The sequence below is a fragment of the Penicillium chrysogenum genome (genome assembly GCF_028827035.1).
Source record: "Penicillium chrysogenum strain IBT 35668 chromosome Unknown utg000001l_segment0_segment0, whole genome shotgun sequence".
NCBI lineage: Eukaryota > Fungi > Ascomycota > Eurotiomycetes > Eurotiales > Aspergillaceae > Penicillium > Penicillium chrysogenum.
Window position 1 is genome coordinate 3,741,883 of NW_026622749.1, and position 23,665 is coordinate 3,765,547.

Sequence of the window (23,665 nt, forward strand, 5' to 3'; positions counted from 1 at the left end):
TCTCTTTCTTTCTCTCTGCAACTTGGACCTTGGTATAAAACAACAGGGTCATCCCTTCGACTACCTCTGCCGGTACGTTACCCAGTAGACGTATGCAACACTAAAGTCAGCATTCTTCCCCTCCCCCTCACCCCAGGTCTCATCCATGGGTCGAATCTGACAACCCTCTAGAACATCGGCTCTCCCAATTCCCCCCGGAACACAACACCCAACCGGCGATATGGCGTCCGCCGACGCGGAGACCACGGAGAAGAAGATGGAGGGCACCATCGAGGCCGCCCAGGAATTGCACCAGGACCCGCAGTCACACGTTAACCCGGATATCGTCGAGCAAAAGGTCGTCGACGAAGCCAAACAAGCCGGTGCGGCTGCATACCAATTCGACCCCAACGCCTCGCCTGAAGAGAAGGCCAATGCTGCCAAAGGGGTGCGTATCGCATAATCTCCGAATTCTGTTCGGCACAATCATGCTAACTGCTGTGACTTCTAGCGATTGCCGCCTGATTTCCATCATCCCCACAAACCCAAGGGTGTTGCTGTAGTTACAGATAAGGTACGAATTAATGACTGGATCTCTGGATCCCTGGATGCGATCACGATGTATGTGCTAACCCTACCTAGACCGATGGCGAAGCAGACTATGACCTCCCTCCACCGGAATCTGCGACCGCCATTATGGCCGAGGAAGCCACACGAGAAAGTGCGGGTGAAAAGCCCGTCGATGAGGATAATCGATGGGCGCGCGACAGAACGGGTTGGGCCCCGAAGTTCGTCGATGAGAAGCTCGCGGCGGCCTTGGGTGATGAAGGTACATTGCTGGATCACGAGACGTTTTTAGAGGGGAGAATCCCCGATAAGTTCTTTGGCGACTGGTACCACAATGCCGGGATTATCGTGTTCGCTTGTTTGGCGTCGTGGATAGTCGCCGTGCTAGGCGGTGGTATCGGTTGGGTGCTCATGGTCATGGCAGCATGCAGCACCTACTACCGTACCTCCATTCGACGAGTGCGCCGGAACTTCCGTGATGATATTAGCCGTGAGATGTCCAAGCAGCGCCTCGAGACCGACACCGAGAGCCTCGAGTGGATTAACAGCTTCCTCGTCAAGTTCTGGCCGATCTACGCCCCCGTTCTCTGCGATACTATCATCAACACTGTCGACCAGGTCCTCAGTACTTCTACCCCCGCCTTCTTGGATAGCTTGCGCCTCAAGACCTTCGTGCTCGGTACAAAGCCTCCTCGCCTGGAGCACGTCAAGACCTACCCCAAGACTGACCCTGATACCGTGATCATGGACTGGAAGTTCAGCTTCACCCCGAACGACGTAATGGACCTGACTGCGCGGCAGACTAAGGACAAGATCAACCCCAAGGTCGTCTTGGAGGTTCGTGTCGGCAAGGGTGTCGTGAGCAAGGGTCTCGACGTGATTGTCGAGGACATGGCTTGCTCGGGCTTGATGCGTGTCAAGGTCAAGCTTCAGATTCCATTCCCCCACATTGAGCGTGTGGATGTCTGCTTCCTGGACAAGCCCGAAATCGACTACGTCTGCAAGCCCCTCGGTGGTGATACCCTCGGATTTGATATCAACTTCATTCCCGGTCTGGAGTCCTTCATTAAGGACCAGATTCATGCCAACTTGCAGCCCATGATGTACGATCCGAACGTGTTCCCGATTGAAATTGCTAAGATGCTTGCTGGAAACCCGGTCGACCAGGCTATTGGTGTGGTCGCGGTTACTCTGCACGGTGCTCAACAGCTCAAGAACCCTGATAAGTTCTCTGGCACTCCCGATCCGTACGCCGTGGTGTCTTTGAACAACCGCAATGAGCTCGGCCGCACGAAGATCATCCACGATACCGACAGCCCCCGCTGGAACGAGACTATTTACGTGATTATTACCTCTTTCTCCGATGCCTTGTCTATTGCTGCGTATGACTGGAACGAGTACCGCAAGGATAAGGAAATGGGTGTTGCTAGCTTCGCATTGGACAAACTCGAGCAGGAGCCTTCCCACGAGGGTATTTATCTGGAAGTGCAGGCCAGTGGCCGCCACCGCGGTGCCATCCAAGCCGATATCCGCTTCTTCCCCGTTCTCGAGGGAAGAAAGAACGAGGCTGGCGAGGCTGAACCCGCCCCGGAAGTGAACACCGGTATCGCCCAATTCACCGTGGAACAGGCCAAGGACCTCGACGGAAGCAAGAGTCTAGTTGGCAAGCTGAACCCTTACGGTGTCCTCCTCCTCAACGGAAAGGAAATCCATATTACTAAAAAGCTCAAGCGCACCAACAACCCGATCTTCCAGAATGCCTCCAAGGAGTTCCTCGTCACGGACCGAAAGAACGCTCGTCTGGGTCTTATCCTCAAGGACGATCGCGATATCATGCAGGATCCCATTATCGGCCGCTACCAGATCAAGATGAACGACATGCTGAAGATGATGGAGCGTGGCCAGCAATGGTTCCATCTCCACGGCGCCAAGGAAGGACGTGTCAAGTTGGGTCTCCAGTGGAAGCCCGTCGAGCTGACAGGCGTTGGCAGCGCTGGCTACATTGACCCTATTGGTGTCATGCGCTTCCACTTCAAGCGTGCGACTAACCTGCGCAACCTGGAGGCTATGGGCAAGTCCGATCCTTACGCTCGCGTTCTGCTTTCCGGTGTGACTCGTGGCCGCACTGTCACCTTCCGCAACAACCTCAATCCCGATTGGGACGAAGTCGTCTATGTGCCTATTCGCAGCGCACGCGAGAAGCTGACTGTGGAGGTAATGGACGAGGAGACTATCAACAAGGACCGCACTCTTGGTTGGGCAGATATCAATGCCTCCGACTTTGTTCGTGAGACGGAGAGCGGTGAATATCAGATCGACGACGAGAAGCAGGATATCACCAGCATTCTGAAGATTAGCGGTGGCACTCCCAAGGGAGAACTCCACTACAATGTAGCATTCTACCCGTCTGTCCCGGTCGTTAACCCCGAGGATGAAGTTGAAGAGGAGGAGGAGGAGGAATCCTCAGAGCTCCCTGGTACTCCTGGTCCGGACTCCACCGAATTCCCGAAGAAGTCTCTACACGCCAAGTCTGCTAGCGTTGACTCGAAAGCTTCGAAGGCCTCCAAGGGCCTCTCTAACGGGGCTGCGCCTATCACTAACGGAACTACCAATGGTGAGCTGGCTACTAACGGCCGCGCCAGTCTGGAAACCACTACATCGCGCCCGATGACTGGAACCCAGTCTGAGACCGCGTCTCTTCGGTCCGTCAAGTCTATTCCCCGCACCTTTGTCAGTGCGGAGGATCTCCCGAAATATGGTATGTTTTGTTTTGGCATTCATGGCAATGGTATTATGCTAATTAATTAGAATCTGGTTTCATTGTGTTCAAGTTCCACGAGGGTCAGCTGGCCGTTCCCCATGTCCAGTTGGAGGTCTTGATGGACGATTACATGTTCCCCGCCTATGTCTCGTCTAAGATCCACACCACGACCGCCAAGTTCACTGACGTCGGCGAGGCTTTCGTTCGCGAGCTCGAGTTCTCCAAGATCACCTTGCGTCTCGTTAGCAAGGATGATCCCAAGGACTCCAGTGAGGAGCACACAGTCGCCAAGCTGACTGGTGACACGCTACCGACACTGATGCGCATGCTGTACACTCCCACCGAGCTCGTCCTCCGCTCCAACTCCGGCGAGGTGAGCAAGGTCACCGTCAGCGCCCGGTACATTCCGACGGAAATGAAGCTCGATCCCACGGAGAGCATCAACAACATGGGCACCCTCCGCGTTGACGTCCACGACGCCGCCGAGCTGCCCGCCGCTGACCGCAATGGGTTCAGCGACCCATTCTGCAAGTTCCGCCTGGATGACGAGACCGTGTTCAAGACCAAGGTCCAGAAGAAGACCCTGCACCCAGCCTGGAACGAGTACTTCGAGACCCCCATTAAATCCCGCATCGGCGCAAACTTCCACGTGGATGTGTACGACTGGGACTTTGGTGACAAGGCTGACTTCCTCGGCGCCACGGCGATCGACCTGGAATCCCTGGAGCCCTTCCAAGCCAAGGAAGTCACCCTGCCCCTCGACGGCAAATCAGGTGCGATTCGCCTGAGCCTGCTGTTCAAACCTACCTACGTGATCCGCGCCCGCCAAGGCTCCTCCACCTTCTCCGGCACCTTCGCCGTCCCCGGCAAGATCGTCGGGGCCCCCGTTAAGGGTGTTGGCTTCGTCGGTGGCAACGTCATCCGCGGCGCCTCCTTTATCAAGCACGGCATCATGTCGCGCATCAACAAAGATAAAGGCGAAGATACCGCCTCCATCATGAACAGCATCGAGGAATCTGACAACGTCAGGGGCGACCGTCTTACCCCAGCCGCCTCCCTCGTCGAAGGCTCCCCTTCCCCCAGCACCCCGCAGAAAGAACACAGCCGCAACCGCAGCACGGCGTCGCAGTTCGGCGACCGCCTCAGCGTCTTCGGCGGCGGCGGCTCCGGTGAAAAGGGCTCCGCCAACATCACCGTCGTCTCCGCTGCGAACTTCGCTACGGACACCAACCTCCGCGTCATCATCCGTCTCCTGGGTACCAAGGGCGCAAAGGATGTCCACAAGACCAAGGCCCACAAGAACTCCTCCGGCGCAGTCACCTTCGACGACTCCTTCCGTGTTCCCAACACTACCGCCGACGCCCAGTACCAGGTCCGCGTTGTTGACCACGCGACCTTTGGATCGGACGATGTCCTCGGCGAAGCGCCCTTCTTTGTTGATGACCAGGGTTCTGTCGCGGGCCAGGACAAGGCTATCACTGTTGGCGACGGAGTTGTCACCATTCGTTCCAGCTTTGCGCTTGCAGATGGTGGTTTGCGACCTACTACGTCGCACTCGACCGCTGGTACCCCCGAGCCCAATGAGGGTGGAGGCAGCCCTGATTCGAGGAAGGTGCCCCGTCGCAGCTTCTTGAGTAAGAGGTCTGTTAGCGGGGTTTAAATGACCTTCTTTTATTTTTTTCGCCTTTGGAATTGCTTTGCCTATTTAGGCTGGAAGAGTATATGAAAATATGAATGGCTTTCCCTTGTTATTAATTTTGTTTGTGTTCGTGATATCCTTTTTTTTCTCTCTCTTTTTTCCCCCAATCAATATGAATTCAATTGTTGAGATGGACTCTGAGACATCTACCACGTAGCATGGAGAAAGAAAATAGCCGGGTAAAAATAGTCGAGAATCAATAGTTTGCGCCACACCAGAAAAAAGGCCGAGAACAGACAGGGCTGAGACCGATGTCTCACATTGGAATCTTAAAGGGGGTCACCGACAAGGACGGACTGAGTTGGATGTTATATGGTATTCGCATCACATTCTGATGGCTTCAAATGTTCTTCATATTCAAGTAAAATTGCTCCGGGCCCATTCTCGAGTCTATTGTGTATTTTGCCGAAACTTGGTCTGCACAGCCCGGGATCTGCAATTCGATGTTTAGGCCTCTTAAAGAGTTTTTTGTACGCGCGTATACATAAGGAGTACAACAGACGTAGGTACAACATAGATATAGTAGTAGCTACGGAATACTCTGTGTATAGGAATAATATAAATACTAGACCGTACTCAGTATCCTCACTACTAAACATGTCAGATATCCCAACTATTATATTTTTAGATCCCACTAACGGTACTCATATTAGCCTCAGGGAAAAGACAATTGCTTGTTCCACTTGGTGCCAAGTGTTGCCACTTTGGACCGGAAATACAGCATGCAACTAGTCTATGTTGTAGGGGAATTAACCTGTTTATAGCAGTGATGACAGAGGGAAGAGAAAATTCTACCTGCATATATCCATGGATGCTTTCCAATGTACCTACATAGCTCTTAACTACATCCGTATGTTGTACATTTTAGCAAATAGTACTACAGAGCTATATCGTACTTATGCATGTATATAGAGGTCAGGTGAACGTCTCTGCATCTATTCTAAACGTTTAATCACACAACATGAATATAATTAGGAACCGATTGAATTGAAACCGAAACCGAAACAAGGCCGAAAAGGAGGGACCAGAGCTTGTATTTTGGTGGGGCTTTCATTATATTAGCACTAGCCGGAATAAGGTGGAGAGGGAAAAGGGGTCTGGATTGTTTTGGTGTACAGAGTACTCCGTATACGGAGTATGGGCTTAGGGGTCAAAGGGTATGGTTAGGATGATAGTCCTGATAGTCCTGTTGTAGAACCTGTTCACTTCCTTAGGCTTAATAGTAATTAATAGTATGAAGGGTGTCAGTTCCCGAACTCCAGCCCGTGGGCATGTCAGTGGCTGGCAACTGACGACATCGGGATGCAAGGAGATAAACGGGAACGGCAATAGCAACGAGGAACAAGAGCCAAATTAACCAAATTAACCAAATTAACCAGAATAATAGAGAATGAAGGATATAATTGGCGTAAACTGCTTTGATTAGATTACTATAATTACTATTACTCCGTATAGACCGCCTAAAATATGTACGTAAACAGCTAAAATAGCTAAACGTGCCTGCAAATAATATAAAATCACGTTCCTCTCCCCCACTCCGTCCCTTTTTTTCCATTCTTCTCTTATAACTGGACCTGTTTCTCTTTTCCCCCTCTATCATCGCAGGAATTGGTGAGTTGTACCCTATGACGGCAGCTTGACATCCCGGATCAAAGTGGCAACTCCTTTCTATCTTTGGGTCTGGAGAGCTTGGGATCTTCTTAAATGGAGCCACGTTTCCCTTTCCTCCTTGATTCTGTTTCACTGACCTCATATCTCTATGAAATAGCCAGTTCCCTTCGAATCCATAATTCTTATCCCCATCACACATAACCCATAATGACCTCCAAGGCTCTACCCACTCACCTTCGAGCCCCTGCTGAGAGCGAGGGCTTTGGTGGAAAGCACCATGGCAAGTCGCAATCGCACATGGTACGTTCGCTTCAGGCGGTGAATCCCTGAGTCCCCCGGATCCCCCGAGCTTGAGAGCTTCGTTCTTGCCATTTTGACTGTGCCTGCTGTGCCTGCTGTTTTGAGTTGTTTTGTGCCTTTTGCTGGACGCGTCCAGAACGGACAACTTGTTCTTCTTTTTCTCCCCTGTTTCACCATCGCTGCACCGTTACCCTTGTTCTATTCATCGCATTCAATTGTCTCTATTCACTATCATGGCTACTTTGGCCCCCCCATTTGGTCCAGAACTGACCCGTGAAACCTCCAACCAGGCATTCGAGAATGCATCCACTAGCGTCGCCGCCTCACAAATGCGCAATGCCCTGAACGCCCTCGGCGACACCGTCACCGACCCCAATGAGAAGAAGCGTTTCGAGGCCGAGATGGACAACTTCTTCGCCCTGTTCCGCCGCTTCCTGAACGACAAGGCCAAGGGCAACGCCGTCAACTGGGATAAGATCGCCCCGCCCCAGCCTTCCCAGGTTGTTGGATACGATGACCTCGGTGCCGACGCCTCCGTCGAGTTCCTGAACAAGCTGGCCGTTGTCAAGCTGAACGGTGGTCTCGGTACCTCCATGGGTTGCGTGGGTCCCAAGTCCGTCATTGAGGTCCGTGAGGGCATGTCCTTCCTCGATCTCTCCGTGCGCCAGATCGAGCACCTCAACCGCAGCTTCAACGTCAACGTGCCCTTCGTCCTCATGAACTCCTTCAACACCGACCAGGACACCCAGTCCATTATCAAGAAGTACGAGGGCCACAACGTCGACATCATCACCTTCAACCAGTCGCGCTACCCCCGCATCATCAAGGACTCGCTCCTGCCCGCCCCCAAGAGCTTCGACTCTCCCCTCCAGGACTGGTACCCCCCCGGACACGGTGACGTTTTCGAGTCCCTGTACAACTCCGGTACTCTCGACAAGCTGATTGAACGGGGCATCGAGTACATCTTCCTGTCCAACGCCGACAACCTCGGCGCCGTGGTCGATCTCCGCATCCTGCAGCACATGGTTGACTCCCAGGCCGAGTACATCATGGAGTTGACTGACAAGACCAAGGCTGACGTCAAGGGAGGTACCATTATTGACTCCGACGGCAAGGTCCGTCTGCTCGAGATTGCCCAGGTCCCCAAGGAGCACGTCAACGAGTTCAAGTCCATCAAGAAGTTCAAGTACTTCAACACCAACAACATCTGGCTGAACGTCCAGGCTATCAAGCGTGTCGTTGAGGAGAACGAGTTGGAGATGGAGATCATCCCTAACGAGAAGTCCATTCCCGCCGATAAGAAGGGTGAGGCCGACCAGGCTATCTACCAGCTGGAGACCGCCGTCGGTGCGGCCATCCGCCACTTCAAGAACGCCCACGGTGTCAACGTGCCCCGTCGCCGCTTCTTGCCCGTCAAGACCTGCTCCGACCTGATGGTCGTCAAGTCTGACCTGTACCGTCTCGAGCACGGCCAGCTTGTCATGGACCCCAACCGCTTCGGTGGTGTCCCCGTCATCAAGCTCGGTACCGACTTCAAGAAGGTCTCCGACTTCCAGAAGCGCATTGCCAGTATTCCCCGCATCGTCGAGCTGGACCACCTCACTGTTACCGGACCTGTTAACCTCGGCCGCAACGTCACCCTCAAGGGAACCGTTATCATTGTTGCCTCCGAGGGCAGCACCATTGACATTCCCCCTGGATCCGTGCTTGAGAACTGTGTTGTGCAGGGTAGCCTGAGAATCCTCGAGCACTAGATGTTTTCGTCTGATTCTTTGGTTCTGCTTTGCAGATCCGCAATGTTTGATCTTTCTCGTTTTAACTGGTGCATCCGAGGCTATGGATTCCATGGAGTATGCAAAAGAAGTACTTGTATTACATTACAATAATCCAGCGTCTTTTTCTTTTTCTTTCCCCTTTCTTCCTTATTGGGTTGTTTTTAGTCTAAACCTGACTTTGATTCCCAAGTGCTGTGTTGCTCACCATTCTCAATGCATTGCCAGTTCAACTTTGTTCCTCGCGTAGGCACCTAATTATCTACCTAGGTAGTATAGTTGCGGCTGTATCGCCATATCTCCGCTCTTCCGCAACAATTCGATCTATATCCGCAGTAGAGCCCCTAGGACGCCTCATTCAGCCTCCACATCACGAAACCCGACTTTTATATTCGATCAACCCCCCAAAAATTAAATCCGCCATTGCCTTCAGGCAAATAAACTGCCATGATAATAGGCGGGGAAGAGTTCCTCATGATATCTTGACAACGTCATTCGCGGCAAAGCCTATTTGCCCTACTAAACCTCCAAGCAGACATATCAAGTCCTACAATCATCTGAAACAGGAATATACCGTGCAACATGCATTCCTGATCTTGTACAGTTTCAACTTTGTGTTTTCTTGTATATTCCAGAAAAGTACATATTCGATTGTATATCTCATATCTTTTTACATATTCTTTTCTTACATACACTTCTTTACATATTTGGACGACATTTGTTTATATATTTGCATTTTACATTTAAACCAGACGAAAAGGAAACAAACCAAAAAAACCAAATCCGCCTTCTCATGTCGGAATATGAGCCGGAATCACCGTCGTCTTGTGCCTGGTCCCTCGCCTTCGGATGACCGTGACCAAGAAACCTACCATGACCATGATACTGAAAATGGTAGTCCACCGGCTGATGAAGTGAAGGGTTCTGGCACGTGGAAGAAGAGGGTTTCAACTGCTTGTCTGGCTTGTAAGAAGTCGAAGAGGAAGGTGAGATTTATTATACTAACTACACTACACCTACTCTATACATCTACACCTACATCTATATCCACATATCAAAACTAACAAACCCAGTGCTCGGGCACATCCCCCTGCGCAAACTGCCAAACCTTCAAAAGAGTGTGCATCTTCGACGAATCTCTCGACCAACGCCGCCGCGTCGCCGCAAAAAGAACAGCAGACGAACTCTCCTACCACCGCGACCTCCTCTCCGACCTCTTCAAGCTCGTCCGCGAAGCAAATGAATCAGACGCCCTGAACCTCCTAGCAATAATCCGCCACAATGCCCCCGCCGACGAAATCCGCGCCTACATAAACAAAACCCTGTCCTCCCTCGCCACCAACTCGACCTCACCAGCCCATAAACAGGAAACAGTCGCCAAGCTCGAGGATATGCGTCAGCTTATCAATGTCGAGGGGAACGGTCCGACGTTCCGACGGAAGGTTATGGATATTCATTTCCTGTGTGATTCCGCGCCTTGTGAGGTGCCTGCTAAGCCTTGGACGAGGGTTACGGCTGATGCGGATCTTGTGTCGCATCTTGTTTCGTTGTATTTTGCGTGGGATTGGCCGGTTGCCGCGGTTTTGGATAAGGGGGTTTTTCTTAGGCATATGGCGAAGGGGGTCTTGGGGTCTGAGTTTTGTAGCCCATTTTTGGTTAATGCGGTGCTCAGTAATGCTTGTGTGGGTATCCTCCTCTGTCTTTTCTCTCTTTTCTCTTTTGGTTCTTTTGCTTGGGGCTTGGGAGGTTGGAGTCATGGTGTTAGTTCGGCTTGCTGATTGTTTAGTATTTCTCTGAATTCTCCGAGGCTTATGTTGTTCCTGGTGATATCTCTTCGAAAGGATGTGATTTCCTTGCCGAGGCAGAGAGGTTGAGGGATGAGGAGAGTTCTCAGCCTAGTTTGGCGGGTTTGCAGGGGACGTTGCTGATGTATGAGAGGTTGGTATTGACATCTTTGTCCTGCGTCCTGGTGAGTGAGTGGTGGTTGTTCTGACATAGACAGGTATGCCATGTCCCGCGAAGACGATCTGGGATATATCATGTTGCACAAGGCTATCCAAATGGGCGAGGCATTGGGTTTGGTCGGCAGCACTGGACCTAGAATGGCTTCGGGCGAGTTATCCCAGGACATGGATATCTCATGCAAGCGCACAGCATGGGGGTTGTTCAATGTCGACACGTAAGTGAGCCCTGCTTGCACTCACCCCTCGAACTCACATTTACATGCCCAGAATGGTCCACACATCCTTCCTCCGGCCAAGTCTCATCGACCACGTCAACATGGCCCGTCTCGATATCAACCCGTCCGAAGACCAAGCCCTGTGGGAGCCATACCCAACTCACCGCAACCCGCGCCCGTCATTCTTCAGTCAATACTTCGACGACGCATGCAACCTGTCGACAATTGCGCGCGATATCTCGCGCAGCATGTTCGCAGACCACAGAACCAATACCGCCCTCGGTCCCATCCCCCGCCAGAGCCGCGAGGATCTATACGACCGTATCCGCCGCTGGAACGATCTTCTCCCGGATGACTTTGACGTGCGGTACAGACCAGCTCCGCATATCATCTTACTGAAGTGAGTAGCAACTCCACTTACCGTCTCCAATAAGAGCGAAATACTTATCCACCCAGAATGCGCTACCACGCCCTCATCATAAACCTCTTCAGCTGCATCTCCGAAGACGAAGTCCCACCCATCCCCTTCGAACCCAAAACACCCGAAAGCCCACCGCGCCACACCCCAGAGAGAAAATACAACGCGCGGGAAGTGACGCAGAACGCGGCGCGCGGCATCGCCGCGCTAACGCGTCTGCACCGACGCGAGTTCGGGGTTAGTCGCGCGCACCAGTTCGCCATGTACGCGATCAACCTGGCGCTGTTTACGATGCTCGAGCAGGAGTCGTTTGATGTGCTCGATGAGGATTTCCTTACTCTTTCCAGTGCGTTCTCGGTTGTTGCGAGTCGGTCTGCGCTTGGTCGGAATCTGTTTCATATTTTTCGGCAGTCGGTGCGGGCTAAGGCGCAGGGGGATCGGATTCGGGGGTGAGTTCTGTGCCGGATGAGTTGAAGGATTTATTTGATGAGGCGTCGAGGGAGAAGGGGTGTAGCCGGTTTGATGAGTATGCTAATGGACTTGAGAAGTTGAATCAGAAGGATAAGTATCATGGGATTGGGGAGGGGGACGGGGATAGGGGGTTGCAGGATTATCCTGGACTTGGACTTTCGGATATGTTGGATCGGTATGAAAGTCTTAGTCTTGGGAAGGATGATGTTCTGATTGAGAGGTATCGACCTGTTGGATGTTGATGGGACAATGTACAATATACAACTGTGGTCATCTCATGTGTCTCCCAAGTACATTTTGCCTTGACAGAATGGCGACATGGGTATGGATGTGGGATAGATATAGATCGTGTACAGTGAGTCCAGATGTATAAAAGTGACAGGAGACTTGTGCGGAATAGGCCAGTTACTGGAAAGTCATAGATTTGGGTATTGCCAAGGTGATTAACCTAGGTAGTTTCATATATAAAGGTGTTTAATTGGAGATAGAACTTGACTGGGGTTGACTGGAAGTGATGTCTGACGTCAAACGGCAGTTCAAGTGGCGATGGCATATCTTCTCCCCATTCCACGTCGGTCCACGTCCACGTTGGTCATTCATTTCGGATATTTTACGATATTTTTACCAAGGAACAAATCTCCCTTTTCCTGTTTCTTGTTAAATTCGTTCGAGCCATGGACTGGTTTCGCCCTTTTCACCTTGTAACTTGCTCAATGACATATTTCATGTCAAGAATATCAAGAATATCCATGGAGACCAACAAACTTGATTAAACAACAGTAAATCCAAAATATGGATCAGGAGAACCAAGAGACTTTCGAGGACTGGCCATTCAGCTCTGGCTCTGGCTCTGTTCCTGTACCTCAACATCCCTATCCCACGCCACTCCCCTTTTCAACCATTCAGACCCAACCATTCTCACCACATATAGCCCAGCCAGCCTCGGCAAGTACGCCAAAGGTAGCTATCCCCCGCCTAGCTGGTTCTGACCCCTTTACACCCGGGCGCCGACGGTCAGCAAGGGCCTGCGAGCCATGTCGCCAGCGCAAAATCAAATGTGACGGTATCCGGCCATCGTGCGGACAATGCGCATATCACAATCACAGCTGCTCCTACGAGGATGTCAAACGAGTGCGCCACCAGAAACTACTCGGCTCCTTGATCAAACGGGTAGATACATACGAAGCCCTTCTTCGGGAACTGGAAACCGAGGTGGACCTTCCCACAGCGCGCAAAATCAAAAAAGCATTAAAGGTAAGTCCAGTCAATGTCAAATGAAGTCTCGGGTCTCACACGAGACTCGGGTCTTTACGATTTGAGGCCCCTTGTCATAGACTCTGACTGCCATTTGGCAAGTTAAGTCCAAACCTGGGAAATCCTCCAGGAACAATGTCGACTCCGATGATTCCTCTACCTCGATGGGCTCTCTCGATGCTATCGACCAGGTTGACGAAGACCTAAATCGAAATGAGGACGCCCGTGCTGCGGGATTCTTTGGGAAGAATTCCGAAATCAACTGGATTCGCAAGCTGGAGAGCGGCGTGAGTATGAGTCCGCAGGAACAGGTGCCGAATCCGTTTCATATGGAAAGTCACCGTGATCTAGCGTCTGTTCAGCAGCTGCAGCAGTCATTGGAAAGGCAAATTCCCACTTCTATGATGGATTACCATCTCGATAGCCTTGATATTCCGTTGATAGAACCATGCGATCCGTTGGCGGTGCCCCCGCGGGAATTGGCAGACCGATACTTTGACGCCTACCTGACCAACGTCCATCCGACATTCAGCGCAATTCGGAGGACGACCTTTACCTCCCAGTATCAGAAGTTCTTCAACCATGCATCGACACCACACCGGAAATGGCTGGCCATTCTGAACATGATCTTTGCGATTGGTTGTCGCTACTGTCGACTCATAGATGATCCCCAAGGCACCGGTGAGGAAGACCTGCTATATTTGACCCGGGCACGCCATCTGGGTCTGCATAGCAATGTGCTATTCGAGCACACCGATCTCCAGCAAATCCAACTTGAACTCCTCGTGGCAGTTTACCTGCTTTGTCTGGGGCAGGTCAACCGGTAAATGCCATTTCTCCATCTCTCCTAAAATTATACTAACTTCCCCCCAGGGCGTCCAAATTCTCCAGCATGGCCCTCCGATCGGCCCTCTCTCTCGGCATCAACCTCCGCCTAACAGACGACCGCACCAAAGACGCCGCCAAAGAAACCCGCGGTCGCCTCTGGTGGTCCATCTACTGCCTCGAGCATATCCTTACCTCAATGACCGGCCGTGCCTCCTGCGTCGGCGAAGGCCTCTGCTCCGCCCCTGCACCACTCCCTTACGAAGAAGAAGCCTTTGACCACCCCGATGCCAAGCGCCTCCTCCAAGATCCCGCCCTTCGGGAAGCCCAACTCCGCTCCACCCTCTTCGAATCCCCCAGCCAACACCACTGCCCTTTATGGGTGACTTCCTGCCCACCCTGCTCATCCCTCTTCTTCAACTTCCTCGTCGACCTAACCCTCATAACGCACGCCCTCATGAACAAAGTCTACAGCATCGAAGGCCTCCGTAAAGGTCCCAGCCAAGTAGAATACCACGTCCAGAAATCCAGTCTCCAAATGAACCGCTGGCTCTCGAAACTCCCCCTCTTCTACCAATTCACATTCCCAAACACCGACCCCTGGCATTTAAACCACCCCAAACTAGACGACATCTCTGCCCCCTTCGTCCGCGAACGCGTCTGTCTAGCAATGAATTACTATTCCGCTCGCATAACCCTCTACAGACCATGTCTAAGCCACATCCACCAATCCCCGCGACATTCCTCCCCAACCGGCGAGCCCACCGCACGCGGTAAACTCCGCTCCGAGATGGCCACACATTGTCTTCAAGCCTCCTGCGCGCTCATCTCCATCCTCCCCGAAACCCCGAACATTAAATGGCTGGCTCGCGCCGCGCCCTGGTGGTGTATCCTACATTTCCTCATGCAGGCGACTACCGCTCTCTTACTGGGTTTATCGTACTGTTCCGGCGCGTATATGTCCAACAGTCCGGACCGCGCGAACCCGCTCCTCTCGCCCGCTACACCGTCGGCGCAGGGAGGGACTTACCCTCTGCTGGAGAAGGATTTGAGTACGGCTGTTGCGGCGACGAAGAAGGCGCTTGCTTGGCTTCATACTACTGCTTCTGTCGATCCGGCGGCGCGGAGGGCGTTTCTGCTTTGTGACGGGATTGTCAGGAAGATTGCGCCTGGGTTGGGGATTGATTTGAGTGAGTGGCCGGATGGGAGTTGTTTTGAGGGGTTGATGGAGGGGAAAGAGAGGTCTAGTGGGAATGGATGGAATGTGGATAGTGGGAGTAATGGGCATGATAGTGGGAGTGGGATGGGGGCTTTTGAGGAGTTGGTTGATTTTGAAGGTGGTGTGTTTTAGTTTGATTTCATTATGAGACTATGAATGAATGAATGTCTATACCTATATGTTATTTGAATATACACCGGTCTCTTACTCTAAGTCTCTTATGGTAATTGGTATATGTGCCAACTGGTGCTTTTTACGTCACATATGGGACCTCAAGTCGAATGGGGACGAGCTGGTTAAAGGTGACGGTGGCGTAAAGAGGAATATTAAATCGAGCTTGTGGGCTTATCCTATGGAAGAGGTATACGGAGAAAACCAGATACATGATACAATGTGAGATGAGATTGAAGAGTCGAGAAAGCTAACTTCTTGACTACGAATCTCACAACTTCTTATATTACAATGCCTCCAAGTGAAAGTCCTACGTCCACCCCTTTCTCTACCTCGTGCACCACTGTCTCCAGGAATCCCATTCCAGGTAATTCAAAGCCGCCGGCAGCTGGGGATTTAGACCGAGCCGGGGATTTAGACTGATCCCTCTGATCCCTCTTGCTCTCGGCAATATCGCACAGCCGCTGCCAGGACAGCTTCGCCCTCTCTGCATGCCGCGCCGGAGTCCGGTGATCACTGTCCGCCAATGAACGCGAGAAGACCTCATAAGCAAGGTACCCCGTCCAGCCGAGATCGAGGATAGCCTTGAGTATACTGAGAACAGGCAAGAACCCACCACGGTCGGACTCACACAGGAAAAGCCGACAGTTTCGGGACCAGCTCAGTCGACTGGGCTGGCTCTCCACATACAAAGGGTGGCCCGGGCGGAGGGGCTCGCTGAGACGTTCCGCGTCAGCTATCTGCACGATGAACAGCTTGCTGATATCCAAAGTTGAGGCCATGCGCCCCAGTGAAGCGGTCAGATCGGTCTCAGCGGTGTCCGCAACGCGACCGTCTTTTGTGGTTGGATCGGCGTAGACGGCGCCGGCGATGTTAAATGTATCCAACGCGAGACCGAAATTCGGCCGATTGACTGCTTGCACGATCTCCCAGGACTTTTCCCATGTGTTCACGTGCGTGCCCCAGGCGAGGGCCTCGTAGGCGAATTTGATGGAGGATTCGTGTTGCGCGCCTCGTGCAGCTAGTTCACGGAGGTCCTCGACGATTATATCGACGTCGCGGACTGTCTGCGGAAGCCCGGTGGCTGGGTCTTCGGGGAGGAAGTTCGAGGGGACTAGAATAGTGTCTGCGCCGAGGATTGTGAGTGCGTCCATCCATATCGGAAGCACCTCGTCTAGGATTTGGTTGCGTTTTTTCCGGTCAACGAGGCCCTCGTAGAAGCGTAGGGGTTGGAGGTTGAGAATGACAATGTTTAATCGGTCACACTGCTGGCGAATCCGTCGGGCAGCGGCTAATACAGAGTCGCGGGAAGGGGCCGAGGTGGCAGGTGTAGGACTAATATCTTTGGCGAGGGCCTCAAGATCGTCGATGAAGAGCTCGATCGCTTTGAATCCATTTCGGGCGGCTTCGTCGATCTTGTCGGTGATGCTGTGGAACTCGCATGACCCAAGAGAGACTGTCGTGATAGCTGGCTTACAATCCATCTTGAGAATTAAAATGATATGTTGAAGTGAAAGGATTGTGGAATGACGGGGTCGTAATGCCAAAATCCCAATTGCACGGGATTTATTATATATTCATAGGGCAACGTATATATGTAGAATAGCTCTCCACAATGGAAATGGACCAGGATGTAGTTGCTATCAGCCAAAGGGGTGAAAGTGACTGTTCAAGTCGAGAGATCGTCCACGGGTATCCCGACGCCACAATGATCGATCTTCTGCAGTGACTTTACGTCTAATGGCTTAAGATGTGACGCAAACATACAACATAGTGTGTCATGCAGCTGGAATCACCTATGAACAGTGGCGCGCTGAGTTCAGACATTGATCGACAATGCTATTGGAAGAAGCAAAGAGCTGTGTACGCGCTGTGACCGAAGTTGCCTTCTAGGAGATATCGAGGTCTCTCTATTACGGTGGTAATTTTAACCTGCCTAATTGTAGATCTATTATATCCCTCATGACTACAGATTAACAAAAGCTTCAAAATGACGATGTTCATGGGAGAAACGATCTCTGATAGACTACACGAGAGAGAGAGTCTATGTATGTTGTGATAACAAATAGGGGGACAGGCCTCAGCCACTTGGGCAGACAGGCAGCCACCCCCTATAAAACTTATATAGACCACGTCCAATTGAAATGTGTCCCTTACTGGTAACTTTGTATCCCGCGCGATGCAGCTCACTCAAGTCGTATTCCTACAGTGACCACTTGGCTTATGCAGTGTGTGGATCCCCCAAGAATTTATACGAACATGATCAACATGCAGGCTGGACCACTTATAGTACAAGTATAGAATACGGAGTACACACTTCAAATGTATTTGTATTGGTCGATGGCTGGCTGAGAGGTGATGGTCGGGTCTAGCGTGCATCAAAGTGGAGACTGGGGACTGGGGCTGAGTTGGCAGCTGAAGAAGTACGGAGTAAATAGTTAACTAGTTAACTAGTTATGGATCGCATTTTAAGAAGATGTGATACCACGAAGCCCTGAAGATTCAGCCGTATTACAATTAACAGTTCACGGTGATCTTAGCCGAGATATTCCACTGGTCAGCCGTCGTCGATGCACTCTGACGTGCTCGTCTCTGCATGATTTACTTAACCAATAGAAATCCAGCATTCTGCTTACAATTAAAAGAAAGTAACCTTGCCGTCTCCCTACCTCGCTACTCGTTCATGCAGTCGAGTACGAAGTAGGCCTAGTACGGAGTACAAAGTAGGGAGATCTGCAAGGCGCAGGAATTCATGTCTGTCACAGTTGTAATTATGCGAACGTGACATCGCTGTCAATATGACCTACAGTATATGTTGTACATTGCGTATATACTGTTGAACAAGACCATGGTCCTTTCTTTATGGTGCGAGTCATATCTGGGGACTTAATGTACTCCGTGGCTATACCCATTGTCACCTATTGCTAACTATACACATGCGACGTATATACACTTTAGAACAAAACCCCCTACAAAACCCCCTCAACATCGTTCTTGTTAGCCTTATTCTTGCCCTTTGTAGGTGGGGCTGTCAACATGGAAAAGAACGACGAAAGTCCAGCGACCAAACATAGAATCCCGAGGACTAGCGTCATAGCTCCCCAGCCTAGTTCACGCTTTATCATTCCACCAGCCATGGGGCCAAGCGTTTGACCAGCAGCAAATGCCATGTTACAGAGTGCATAGGCCCGTCCCAGTCCACTGCTATTCTCTTCCGTGATACCGTGAAGGCTTTCGATCTTGCGCACTGCATTGGAGACATCCCCCATAATAATCGCTTGGACGGTGGTGAGACAGACTCCGACGATAAAAAGCAAGGAGATAATCGCGACTTGGTGGTGGACCGTGTTGGCTTCAGTCCACCGCAGGGCGATCATCGGCACTGCCATCAACCAGAATCCAGTTACCACAACCGTTCGGGGCGTGAAATGCCTTACAAAGTGGGCAATTGGGATACTGAGGACGGAGGGTATCGTCAATGGGAGGAATACAAGTCCTGCGCCCAGACTGGACCAATGGTATGTGTCGAGGACATATAGTGGAAGCGTCTGCATCTCAGTTAGCTGTGATATTCCTCATACCATGGCAGATGTGAAGTACCGTTTCAATGGCAGATAGAATGGAAGAAATGACGAGGACAGAAAATACCAACCCCAGCATGATTGGATGCAAGAAATGGTAAAAGCTCAACGAAGTATTCTCAGAGACACTGTCCAAGAGAGGAGAATCCTCCTGCTGATGGAATTTTGTTTCATCTGTCCCTCTTTTTATTAGCATCTAGCAACATGAAAAAAACCAGTGACGGACCTTCATCCTCTTGTACAATTAACATTCGCAGAACAATGTCAACCACAAGCAGTGCCATTGGGACTCCAAAAGCACCAACAGTGCCGAATCGGGAAAACCTGCTTTGTCAGTTACGGTCATCGATGGGATGGGGATGTCAGAGAACGTACAGGAAGCCACCAGTCATAGGTCCACAGAGCATCCCCCATGTCAACGATGCCGAGCCACAAGCCATATGTGAACCCAGATGTTCCGGACTGGATGTTTCGGCAATCATACTCAGTCCTAGAACTCCCACAACTGCGCCCGACAGACCCTGACATACTCGAGCCAGGAGTAGCACCCAAATATTACTTGCAGAGATGAATAGGACGGTCGCTAGGGCCATGGCGATGAAGCCGCAAACCAGTGGTGCTTTGCGAGTGCGATATTTGTCGCAAAAATAGCCCACCGCAGCTGTAAACCCTATGATTAGCGCATTAACAATGAATGGATTAGGGATATACCCACGAGAGCCAAGTAAAAGAGCGAGTCCATAACTCGCCAGTAAAACAGATGACCACTTTTGAACTAATTGCAGTCAGCGAACAGGCTCTCCCAAGTCATGGAGATATAAATTAGAAATTACCGTCTTTTGAATCTGTATTGCCATGGCTTATCAATAGGAAAGGGAGTATAGGTACGATCTAGGAATGCGCGTGTTAGCTACTCCATGGATTTTCATAGATCGCTGTGATGTCTCGAGGCGAGAAATACTTACAATTCCATAAATAAAAGTGTCCTATCGCGTGTTTTCAGGTTAGTTGGTGTAATTCAAAGTGTCGAATCCAAGACTTACTGTGAACAGCGCAAAACATAGAGCTACCAGTATAAATGTACTGGAGGATCTTGTTTTCCTAGCATATACGTTTTGAACGCCCATGATGGTGACGGTTGAATTTCCGCGATGTGCTTGCTTGGTTGACAAAAGCGAGACTCGGAATAATTGAACGAAGAAATGAACATGACGAGTATAGTCCAAATTATGAGGAGCTGAAAAGCCGGAAACAAGGTGCAGCTGAAATAGCCAATAATCATCTGAATGGACGGTGGCGTGCGCGGTTTCTCGCCAAAAAAAGCAAAGTAAAGGCAATTGTCGATGTATCGTCGATCACCATGTCGTATGAACATATGTACTCCACATGAGAATGCATCTGAATCCAATTTCCACCTGCAGGATCATCATGCATGATGAAAAAATAAAAGTTCATCGATGTACGAAGCTGAACTTTGGTAGTTCCCCCTACCCCTTGCGGAGTATTCCGTGTGTTCACTTGGATTTACTGATATATATTTGTATTTGGCCTCGGAGTATATCTAGATTATACAGGACTGGATTCCTATACTACTCCTTCACTAATTATTTTTCACCATGGCGCCGTCAATCGCAACTCTTGATCATGGCTCTTCTATCATACCCATCAATGGCTTCAAGTTACCCAAGAGACCTCCTCCTCAGATCCCACAACAATTCGTCGATCTTCCGCTTACTCTTGGTGAATCTCATATCCTTGAGGCCGCAAACTCCCAGTACTTGGACTACTTGGATCCAGAATTGGCTCGGATTCTTGACATCGAGGCGATTCTCGTTGCGTGCTGGTTGGTCGTGGTACATGGCTTCTCTCCTGTGAGAACCATGTACCTAGAGTTCCATCCTGGGTCAAATTTGTGTTATATAGATGGAAAATCCCAGGGGCCGGATTCATACGCTCTTGAATTTTCCACGGAGCGTCCATTGAAGGATCTCGTTCGGGATTTCTGTCTTATCAAGGCGGGCATCAAGTCGACTAACCCTGACGAAGGATGGGCATCCGACGAGAGGACTCATTTCCTCACCTCGGCTGTCCGCTATGCCGGTGACCGTCCCAACCTGCAAAACGCACCTTTATCTGCCAATTCAAAGGTACCGTTTTGCCTCTATCCCCAGTCCATAACAAAACTGATCCCGTCTCGTCTAGATCCCCAATCCAAAGCTGATGCTTAATATCACGAATGACAATGGCAAGCTGCACGCGAGTCTTGCTTTCTCGTCGCCTGAGATGTCCAAAGAATTCGCAACAAGCCTTCTCCACTCCTTGAACAAGGTCGTCGCATCCATATACCGTTCCCCCGAAACCTCTTTGGGAGACCTTGACTTATGCTCGGATCTTGACCTCATCCTCTTGCAAAAGTTCACGAGGGAGGTTTCGGACTCCAATGAGGTGTTGTTACATGACATGGCATTGGAGCATGCGAAACTGACTCCGGACGCTCCTGCGATCTGTTCATGGGATGGAAACTTCACATATAAAGAGTTGGATGATCTCACCTCTCGTCTCGCTCTTTACCTGACCGATATCGGGGTCGGTCCCGAAACCTTCGTGCTGAGCTGTTTCGAAAAGTCATCTTTGGCAATTATTGCCCGTCTGGCTATATTAAAAGCCGGTGGGGCGTATATATCCATCGACGCTAGCGACCCTCCCATCTTCCTCGACTCAGTTATAGCTCGCGTCAACGCTAAAGTCATGCTCACATCCCCTGAATACGCATCGAAATATGCCTCGCTTCTTTCAAACGTCGTCTCGATTACGGGGGACATGCTAAAGGAGCTTCCCACGGGAACAGTCTCCTCCACAGTTCAACCACAAAATGCCTGTCTGATTCTATTCACCTCCGGGAGCACGGGTCAGCCCAAGGGTATCATCCAGGAACATCGGTCTTACGCCACAGCAATCCGCGATTACAACAAAGTCCTCGGTCTAGGTCGACACAGCCGGGTATTCCAGTTCGATGACTATGCATTCGACATCAGTAATAACGATTATCTAACAGCTCTGGCAGCCGGAGGCTGTTGTTGTGTTCCAACACCCGAAAAAACCATACCCGCCCTCATTGAAAACATCAACATCACAAACGCCAACATGAGCTTCATGACCCCAACGATCGCCATCCAACTCAGCCATAAAGACGTCCCATGCCTGGAACTACTTTGTGTCGGCGGCGAACCCATGTCAAACGACCTCCTCATGAAATGGTCACCTCACGTCAAGCTCGTAAACCAGTACGGAATGGGCGAGGCGGCTACCTTCTGCGCATACAACGACAGCCCAAAGCCAGGCCACAACGCCGTTGTCGGTAAATCCGGCAGCGGTGCCATCTGGATCGCGAATCCGTCCTCGCCTGAGCGGCCTGTGCCTGTCGGCGCTGTCGGCGAGATCTTAATTGAAGGTCCACATCTCTCGCGCGGGTATTTGGATGATCTCTGCCAGAAACCTGATGTGGGATTCCTCAACACGGTGCCCCGGTGGATTGCGGATCTCCATCCGTCGCGAGCGCAAACCTCTCGTATCTACCGGTCTGGTGATCTCGGTCGATATCGTCATGATGGAACGGTGGAGCACATGGGTCGGAAGGATACACTTCTTAAACTTAACGGTGGTCGTGTTGAGTCGACTGAAGTCGAGTACATCCTTCGGAAGACTCTTTCACCGGGCGACTTCACCGTCGTCGATATGCTTGGCGAGATTGATGGTACCGAAGACCCTATTCTAGTGGCCTTTGTTTATCTGGCGGATAACCCGGCAAACCTCATTCCTGGAGTTTCAGACCACGAAATGTCGTTCCTTCCCATAACGAATCGTGTCCGCGTAAATAGCCTGGTTCAGGCGATGCAGAAGGAAGTGGACACCACGCTGCCAAAACACATGATGCCCAGCTTGTTTCTCCTTGTCGACCGAATCCCGCGTACTAGGTCTAACAAGCTTGATCGCAGAAAGTTGCATCAAATCGCCCAAAAGTGGTATATGGGGAATCAACGTTTGTAAACCTGCAAGCTCCGGCTTTCTCTCTTTGGTTTCAATTGTCTCTGTGTCGGTCAGTTTCAAGCCAGGTGTTTTCAACTGCGCGGGGGTGTTTTGTCTTGTGTACTATATTTGCACGCTTTCTTCATCATATTTGTTCTGTTCATAATTTAACACATGGCTACAGTTTTTGTGGGATAAAACAGTGGTAGTTTGCCCATCAGGTCTTCAGATTCTAGATATAAGTGAGGGTTCTTGATAACGGTCCGTGGAGACCGCGCCCTGATCCAGCCTTGGACGCGGCGACAGAGGACATCATATAGTACGTACAGTGACATAGGTAGATAACTTGTAGGTGACTGGTGTATACAGGGGTAGTGATAAACTGGGAGATGCTCAGATAGGGAGACTGCGCGGATTAGTTATAGTGTTTACTGTTCTAGGCAAGATGTTAAACAAGGATAGTTGTGCACAATCGACAAAATGAGATTAGAACCGAGTATGTACTAAATTGACAACATTAGATATGTAAGAAGAAGGATGGAGAAAAACCACAGGCTAAGTAAACAATAGACGGAGAGAGGAAATGCCTGAGATGCCAATGAGACAAACGCACGCAACGCCATAATAGGCCCACGAAAAGACGTGACAGAAATTTCACGGACGTAAACGATGAAGAAAACGCACATGACCGAATCAAAGAATGATATAAACACCGATGTCCTTTAGAATGAAATTCAAGTCAAAATATACTAGCCAGAAGTAAAACTTCGGTCCAGGGATGTTGCACTAATCGGATGAAAACCATATCCTGCACCACATTTAGCACTAGGTT

General features: G+C 50.7%; 7 protein-coding genes across 7 annotated transcripts; 5 read left to right on the forward strand and 2 right to left on the reverse strand.

The window, feature by feature from the left end:
- Nucleotides 1-220: 220 nt before the first annotated feature.
- N7489_001493 (uncharacterized protein) lies at nucleotides 221-4,967 on the forward strand (the record flags this gene model as incomplete). Its single annotated transcript, XM_056707248.1, has 4 exons — nucleotides 221-427; nucleotides 491-553; nucleotides 622-3,304; nucleotides 3,355-4,967. The coding sequence occupies 4 exons, from the start codon at nucleotides 221-223 to the stop codon at nucleotides 4,965-4,967; spliced, it is 4,566 nt and encodes a 1,521-aa protein (XP_056571550.1).
- Nucleotides 4,968-6,824: 1,857 nt separating this feature from the next.
- ugp1 (UTP glucose-1-phosphate uridylyltransferase) lies at nucleotides 6,825-8,671 on the forward strand (the record flags this gene model as incomplete). The annotated part of the gene is made up of 2 exons (XM_056707249.1): nucleotides 6,825-6,917; nucleotides 7,208-8,671. The coding sequence occupies 2 exons, from the start codon at nucleotides 6,825-6,827 to the stop codon at nucleotides 8,669-8,671; spliced, it is 1,557 nt and encodes a 518-aa protein (XP_056571551.1).
- Nucleotides 8,672-9,492: 821 nt separating this feature from the next.
- Nucleotides 9,493-11,999, forward strand: N7489_001495 (uncharacterized protein; the record flags this gene model as incomplete). Its single annotated transcript, XM_056707250.1, has 7 exons — nucleotides 9,493-9,675; nucleotides 9,763-10,284; nucleotides 10,476-10,627; nucleotides 10,692-10,868; nucleotides 10,921-11,268; nucleotides 11,325-11,735; nucleotides 11,786-11,999. The coding sequence occupies 7 exons, from the start codon at nucleotides 9,493-9,495 to the stop codon at nucleotides 11,997-11,999; spliced, it is 2,007 nt and encodes a 668-aa protein (XP_056571552.1).
- Nucleotides 12,000-12,549: 550 nt separating this feature from the next.
- N7489_001496 (uncharacterized protein) lies at nucleotides 12,550-15,187 on the forward strand (the record flags this gene model as incomplete). The annotated part of the gene is made up of 3 exons (XM_056707251.1): nucleotides 12,550-13,011; nucleotides 13,092-13,834; nucleotides 13,885-15,187. The coding sequence occupies 3 exons, from the start codon at nucleotides 12,550-12,552 to the stop codon at nucleotides 15,185-15,187; spliced, it is 2,508 nt and encodes an 835-aa protein (XP_056571553.1).
- Nucleotides 15,188-15,507: 320 nt separating this feature from the next.
- N7489_001497 (sugar phosphate isomerase/epimerase family protein) lies at nucleotides 15,508-16,710 on the reverse strand (the record flags this gene model as incomplete). Its single annotated transcript, XM_056707252.1, has 1 exon — nucleotides 15,508-16,710. One exon carries the CDS (start codon nucleotides 16,708-16,710, stop codon nucleotides 15,508-15,510), a length of 1,203 nt encoding a protein of 400 aa, XP_056571554.1.
- A 1,485-nt stretch (nucleotides 16,711-18,195) lies between these two features.
- N7489_001498 (MFS transporter) lies at nucleotides 18,196-19,934 on the reverse strand (the record flags this gene model as incomplete). The annotated part of the gene is made up of 7 exons (XM_056707253.1): nucleotides 18,196-18,774; nucleotides 18,827-18,981; nucleotides 19,034-19,131; nucleotides 19,183-19,582; nucleotides 19,641-19,698; nucleotides 19,773-19,793; nucleotides 19,851-19,934. 7 exons carry the CDS (start codon nucleotides 19,932-19,934, stop codon nucleotides 18,196-18,198), a joined length of 1,395 nt encoding a protein of 464 aa, XP_056571555.1.
- A 489-nt stretch (nucleotides 19,935-20,423) lies between these two features.
- N7489_001499 (non-ribosomal peptide synthetase) lies at nucleotides 20,424-22,854 on the forward strand (the record flags this gene model as incomplete). Its single annotated transcript, XM_056707254.1, has 2 exons — nucleotides 20,424-20,954; nucleotides 21,010-22,854. The coding sequence occupies 2 exons, from the start codon at nucleotides 20,424-20,426 to the stop codon at nucleotides 22,852-22,854; spliced, it is 2,376 nt and encodes a 791-aa protein (XP_056571556.1).
- Nucleotides 22,855-23,665: the final 811 nt, after the last annotated feature.